Source organism: Orbicella franksi, chromosome 4 (assembly GCF_964199315.1).
Source record: "Orbicella franksi chromosome 4, jaOrbFran1.1, whole genome shotgun sequence".
NCBI classification, from domain to species: Eukaryota; Metazoa; Cnidaria; class Anthozoa; order Scleractinia; family Merulinidae; genus Orbicella; species Orbicella franksi.
The window spans coordinates 13,959,842-13,966,881 of NC_138148.1; the positions used below are offsets into that span (position 1 = coordinate 13,959,842).

At 40.6% G+C, this 7,040-nt stretch overlaps 1 protein-coding gene across 4 annotated transcripts; it reads left to right on the forward strand.

Annotated features, from left to right (window-relative positions):
* The first annotated feature begins 937 nt into the window (after positions 1-937).
* LOC145483492 (uncharacterized) lies at positions 938-7,040 on the forward strand. Of its 4 annotated transcripts, none has more exons than XM_081462011.1 (4): positions 961-980; positions 2,758-2,818; positions 3,841-4,494; positions 5,419-7,040. In XM_081462011.1, the coding sequence occupies exons 3-4, from the start codon at positions 3,873-3,875 to the stop codon at positions 6,288-6,290; spliced, it is 1,494 nt and encodes a 497-aa protein (XP_081318137.1). In that variant the 5' UTR covers positions 961-980; positions 2,758-2,818; positions 3,841-3,872; the 3' UTR covers positions 6,291-7,040. The 4 variants fall into 4 exon arrangements, with proteins under 4 accessions (XP_081318138.1, XP_081318137.1, XP_081318135.1 ...); XM_081462009.1 differs by lacking the exon at positions 961-980 and adding an exon at positions 1,048-1,888; XM_081462010.1 differs by lacking the exon at positions 961-980 and adding an exon at positions 1,048-1,884.

Sequence of the window (7,040 nt, forward strand, 5' to 3'; positions counted from 1 at the left end):
TGTCAAGGTGGATCTAGTCAGCAAAATGTGAATGACTCGAGACTGACAAGTAATAATGAAAGACAGACCACGTGGCCGAGATGCAATACATATTTTAAATATTTGTTAAGCACTACCTGGCTTCTTCATAAAAATTTCATATGTATTTTGTAGAATTCTACCGATACACTAATGCAAATGCTGCAAACTGATTGGCTAAGCTATCACATGGAGATGAGCGAAAGGCGAACGAAACGAACACCAAAACGAGGGGAATGTAGGGAAGAAAGCGCCCATTCTCACCCCATATCCCGAGCCTTTTTCCACTCTGTTCTTCGTACCGGCGAACTCCTCTAACAGACTAAGGGCCTATGGGCTGATAGTTAGCCAGGAACATTTTAAAATTTTCCTATTTAAAATAAATGTTTCAAAAAACACTGAGGTGGTCATTTAGAACGTGATTTCTAACAGTAAGGGCAACTATCATCTCATAGGTCCGTGACATAAACTCTCTATTGTCCTTATTGAATTGATTGTTCACCGCTGACTTTTCCGGTCGCATTGTCTGTATATTTGACGGAAACAACCGCCCACACTGAATGACTGTTTGCATTCTTTATATTTTTGGCGGCGACGACCGTCCATGCATGTCCACATGCAACAGATTGCAGCGCATTTGAAATTCGGAAGACACTTGTCCTACATGTGCACAACTGTACTTTTACTTTTTTAATTTAGGTAATAGTTAATGGTTCAGTCATTCATCATCACCTATTTCTCTGACTGGGAAATGATCAACAAAGGAAAAATTTTCGTATTATAATTTGAACTTCCTGTTTAGATGACGGCAAGATTATGCAAAGTGAATCTCGTGACAAATTGAACCACGTGATAGAGTTTCACCTTTGCTACATTAGGTTCTTCCCATTTCTGGCTCGTGAGCGCTTTCTGTCGGACCACAGTTTCCTTTGAACTCGTGGTCAGTTAACTTGTTGAACTTGGTAAGTAAATTTTTCAAATGTACTGAACTGAAGTAACATATGGTTTAATTCTGTAGCGATTACTCACTAGTATAACTGATGTGCATCATGGCAGAAGCCATCCTCGAGAAGAAGGATATCCTTGGATCGTGACAACATTCCAACTAAATTTTGTATTCAATTTAAAAGTGGCTAAGCGATTTGGAAAAACAGAGAAACGAAATATACTTAAATGTCTTGAGGTGGGCAATGATAAAATCGGAGATTAACCGAGACACTGCGAGCCTTCAATATATGAAAATCCGAGAGCACGACTTCAATGATTTTCATTCAAAAGTTTGATCCGAGGCCCTGTTGTCGATTTTTGAAATGTGAAATGTGGCAGCGGTGCCCATTGTTTGGGGTGCCGAGATTATCTCAGGAGTTGGTGCCAATTTCTCCGTTGTTTTTTCTGTTAATTTCTGTTGCAATTTCAGCCTTGAGTTTTGCGGTCTTTCCGTGGTGATAGTTTCGTTGAGTAAACGCTCTCACTCATAAAAATCGTGATCGGAAAAACCACGTGCGCCCGTTAAGAGCTATTATGGGTCTCTTTCTCCTCCTTTCGTGTGCTTCTCGCCCTCAGGAGTTCGCGAGGCCATTTTTTTCTCGTGGTTTTCTCTCGCTGTTTTCTCTCGCGTCACAAACGACGGACTAAGCGAAAGAGGGAACATGTCATGTTGACCTTTTTGGTTGTCCGATCATCTCGTGACTACAAGTCATTCAAGTTGCATCCAATTTGGGAACGTAGGCGGATCATACAATGCTTTGCTTGCACATTTTTACTTTCAGTTTCCGTTGATTAGCAATTTGCGTTCAGAACATTACCAAACGAAACTAGAGAACTTCGAAGACTCTTGAGTGTCCTGAAATTTAACACAGAGCGGTTGTAAGTACGTCCAAGTTACTTGTTTAACTTCCATTGCAAATTCTATCAAAACTAATTGTAACAAGTTACGCCACTCACTAATCATGGTTCTTTGCTCTTGTGCAAGTGGATTTTGTCTCGCTTATTTCGCTTCGTTCGTTTCGCTCGCTTGATTTCGCTCGTTTCGGTGGTTTTGTTTGGTTGTTTCCGATTCTACATGCAGTACATGCCATCGAACTGACCTGGTGGTTTCCTTGCTTTACTTTTAAAGAGGTTTCGTTGGTGTTCAGTAGTGTGTTCTCAAGTTACTTCGCCTGTAACTCGACATTTTCATGCCAGTACAAATTTTTTTGGCCAGCAGCCGGACCTGTTGTTGATTGCTAGAAAGCCTCAAATTCCATGAGTTTGCATTGATTTGAAAATCATAACCTTAAAGGTAACGAAATCAATTTCTGAGAAATATAACAAAGAAGCCGGAAACCCTTATTGTTGTCTGAGGATAAAATTTGTAAGTACATGTACCGATACTGTCATAATATGTCCGATGCGCTCCACATCTCGTGGAATCCATTCCCTACTAGAGATGTAACACACACATGAAAGAAACTGAAAACAAACCAAGGGAAAATTCCCTCGGACAAGAATTCAACTACGACAACGTAATAATACACTTGAAAAAATTGCCCGATTCTTTTGTTAGCCTTTGATAAATTTACTGGCGCCAGAGGCGGCTGAGCGTCTCGAAACATTGTGAAGGGGGAGGGGGGGGGGGGGATCTCATCGTTAAGTCGAGCACGTACCTGTACTAGTAGTTTCCAAAATGTGTTGTGCGTTGTTCGTTTGCACAAACAAACTTCTTGACGTGAAAAGTTGTCTTCAATGTGTTCGTTATAGACTGATGACAATGCAGGGGGAGCCAGTTGTTTAGACGACCCTGCTTCATGATGCTTCTAGGGTAGGTTTTTAGTCTTCAGTAGGGCAAAAAATTTGCGCTCGGAAGTCGGAAAAATGTTCTTTCGCCAAGCGCGAGCATGATAAAACGATTTGTATTTGACTTTCAGCCTCTGTCTGTTGCTAAAATCAACATTTTTCATCAACAACCGAGGTTTTACATACAGATATAGTCCATGCGAGTTAGGAGGTCCCCTGTCAGTAAACTGGTTTGTTGATACGTTGCGTGACGGTGCCAGTTTCCGTAGACTCACAAACTTACCGTAATAGAACTAAAATACTTACATTAGCCTTCAAATTTCGTGCTAAATATTTTTAAATCAACTGCTAATGTCTGTAGAAGTATATTTTTTACGCACATTATTCTAAGCTGGAAGCACAAATATAAGCAAACTCGCGTGCTCGTTTATGGTAGACAAACTCCGTGCGACTTTCTTTAGACAGTATGTTTACATTGCGGTTCCTTGGGTCAGGCTCACTTTTATGGATCTTACCTTCAGGGTACTTTTCCGCCGATTCCAAACAATACTCGACCGAATAAATATCCATAAATGCAATCAAAATACAGCCAATAAAATATAGTTGTTCCCGTGGTTTACATCCCAAGCCAGGGCGATTCAAAGTCGTGTTCGTGAACATATAAATTAAATAAGGACAATTCCCTCAGATTTCGATAAATGCTACCGTCGAAGCGTTTAAATTCACCAAAATCCAACGCTGAGAGCACAAAATAGCGAAGCCTACGCAGTACGGTGACTGAATGGAAAAAAAGATCCAGCGCAAATGGCCTGCTCACATACGCACATATCTTATAACATGTCTTAGTAACGGTACCAGTTTGCTGGCCGTGACATGCCCCTGCAAAAATCAAGCGGGGTGGCCATTTTCGTATCCTTACAGAACTTACAGGAATGTGGATTTATGTGCATATAACCGTGCACAGAAAAAACAACTCAGGTCAAAATTAGGTAATTTGAGAAAAAATTAGAAATATTGTGAAAAATTACCAGTTTTTGTCTATCTCAGGTGAAGAAAAAGTGCAGACAATAGCGACTGTCATGTCAGGATCAAGAGTTTCATATCCCCGTACAAAAACCATGCCTTGTAATGTTGCTGGTTCCGCAATTGTACAGGGACACAATGTTGGTCGAATTGACCGATGGCCACGGTGGAAACCAACTTCTATTGAGACCAAGTGGTTACTCCTCTCAGGTGCTTCAAATCCTCCAAGCGGCATTGACATTTCCGATAGAAGGACCAGAGACACTCCTGGAGCCAAAGGCGGGACATTTCTTTCTGGTGTTGCTCATGATTTAGCCAACATGGAAGCTGCAGTTGGAATTAATTTGTTCAACACTGTGAAAGATCTTTATCTAACCAAGTCCGCAGCCTCTGGTCATATCAGGAGCCTTTTTGATACATGCAGACGTAACCAGGTTAAACCTATCCTGTACTACACTGGGCATGGAGAAATTGGGACTGGAAACTGGTGCTTTGCTGATGGGACAATCAGTATTCAAGAAATTTTTGATATGCGTCCTGAAGGAGCTTACACCCCAATGATCTTCAGTGATGCTTGCTACAGTGGCCATTGGGCCAACTTCTGCCTAGAAAAGAACATCACCGGTTTCCACTGCCTGGCAGCATGCCTGGAGTATTCTAAAGCTTTTGATACGAAAGGTTTGTACAGTCTTCAATTTAATAAACATAACTGTTAAGCTTGAGAGATCTGTACCGGATTAATTCTAAATCCGCTCTTCTAATGGCCCGTCCATTAGTGAAAGAACCAGACGCAACACACGAGTTCAAGTTTTCGAAGCGTTAGTTCGCTACGTGTTTTGACCAACCCTGGTTGAAGTGAGTCAAGGCAACTTAAACGCTTTCAGTGTCCCCCACTGTAGTAGAATATTTAATCTTGACCGGCCAGACCAAAGTGGAAAGGGTTGGGGAGTGGGGGGGGGGGGGGGGGGGGATTAGGGGCATTATTTTTCACAATGAATTGTGAAAGCTGGGAAAAAATTTCAAATGTTTGAATTACGAGTTTGCAGCTATCCAAACCCGACTGTAATTTCCGTCATTACCTATCTGACGTAACAACCATAGGCTCTTCATCAGGAACGAATGTTAATCTCATATTTATCTTGGAAAATACTGAGCCAGAGTGGCTCAAATTCCGGTTATTAGATTGATTCGTGACATGAAGAAGAAAGTGATTTATAACAGGAAACGCAACCAAAAAATAGCATTGCCATCAACATATTTTAGCGCCTTGTAGCGAGAAATAATTTGAACAATGTTTTTCTAACATTGTGTTTTTTTTTTTTTTAAAATGGGGGATGTCAAAACGTAGCACTTCAGAGCTTCCGTTGTTCTTTTTTTTCTTTCTCGGAGATTTGGAGGAATATGTCACAGTCCTCTAGAGACTTGTGTCCTCCGGGATTACAAGACTTGCCTCACTGCTCTGATAAATGTCTGCCTACAGCCCTGAAATATTCTTGTTATCACTGTGTCTGAAATAAGCTACGGCATTTATGAATACTTTATCTAATGCTTCTAATGCATTTATGAAAACTTTATCTAACTGATTTTTCAAATACTACTTAGGCGAAGGTGGAGATTTGACTTTGTTCATGACTGGAAAAAAACAACGTCCTAGAACTGAACCTATGTACAGTGGAGGGAACAGGAGAGATTTTCCGATTACTACTGGATATGACGCCGTTGACAGCTTTGATTTTATCAAAAGCCATGTGTCCAAATCTCAAAACATTTTGGTCTGCCAAAGTTTCTATAATGGACGCTTCAGTGGGTGTTTTGCTTCTTCAAAAAGGTACAGCCCTAGGCTGGTCGCTTCCTGGGTGATTCTAAAGGACTATGACTCTTTTCTTAAATTGGTCAAAGAAAGTGAGGATCGGGTAAATGGAAATTCAAAACAAATATATTCGCTTGCATGTGATGAGAATTTAGGATTTGCAGTATTTCGCATGGGCAAATATGGCACAGCTCAAGCAATTGTTACGAACTTACCTGATATAAAGAAGAAATGGAAAGATAGCTTTGAGATCACTTCATGTGCCGCCCGGGGTTCAACATTCTACATTGTTATGACAAAGGGCACAGAGGAATACAGGGACAAACAACAAAAGTGGTTCACTTGTAATACATGGAACGAGATGTGCGATGAAATAAATGAGCAGATCAAAGTAGGATACACTGTGACAGGGATATGTTACTGCACTGGACTGAGGCAGTATTTTGTTGTCACGACAAAGATACCTGAGGTCAAGAGCAGCCACTATTTTGATGACACAACTGCAGTTCTCAACTGGATGGATGAGCAACATCTTGTGGGATATCATCCAACAGTCATCTTCACTGATTCAACTCTTAATAAAACTCTAGTTGTGATGACTACAGATGAAGATAGGTCAAGCTATCAGTATACATTTGGCTATAAGTTTAAGTTACCTTCCTGAATTTAAAAAGTACTTCTAAGTACTTTTTCAAGTGTAATTTTTAACTGAGGTGTTTGAAGAACAAAAATGATATGTCTCCGCACTCAAAGCTCAAATCTCGGTTTCCTTTTGATCGCCTGCGGGAGAACAAGACCCCCTTAAACTGCTATTAATTACTGACTGGCATCTGTTGGTTCTCGAACGGTACGAGCCGTGGACCACCCGGGAAGAACCATAACATTCTTACATGACAAAGAATGATCAACCAATAATGTAAAACAAGGTAGGTAATTGCCAACAGGCAATTAAACAAGAATTGCCCTTCACTTAAATTTACAGAGAAATTTTAGGCAAGGATAAAACGAAAACTAAACATGTTTACAAAACAGTAACGCTTTTAACGTTTGTATCGCCTTCCGTTGTGAGGGGAGAATTTGCCGATTTTCTTAACTATAAAAAATCATCATGGTAACCACCTGTCTATCTGTATTATCGTGCGGAACGCCTTGTAGTGAGAACTACCTGAAGTTGTAAGTAGTTAGAATAACTGACTTGTTTATGATGGAATAGCCTAGAACGACAATGAACTCATTGACAGCCAATAGGGGTTTTGAATATCTAAACGAAACATAAGATCATTTGTTTGGAGCCTAGCATAAAGACAGGTGTTTTGTAAATTGTTCTTCGGTCACGCCCCCGGTGGTGGGACGCCGGATACCACTATCCCGCATTGGTTATATGTTCTTGGATTAAAACGATATCGTTAGACCT

Excerpts from the sequence above, each read along its gene's own strand:
- LOC145483492 (XM_081462012.1), top strand. The coding sequence starts at position 3,873 with ATGTCAGGATCAAGAGTTTCATATCCCCGTACAAAAACCATGCCTTGT. Across the intron at positions 4,495-5,418 it reads TAAAGCTTTTGATACGAAAG|GCGAAGGTGGAGATTTGACT; the intron begins GTTTGTACAGTC and ends AATACTACTTAG.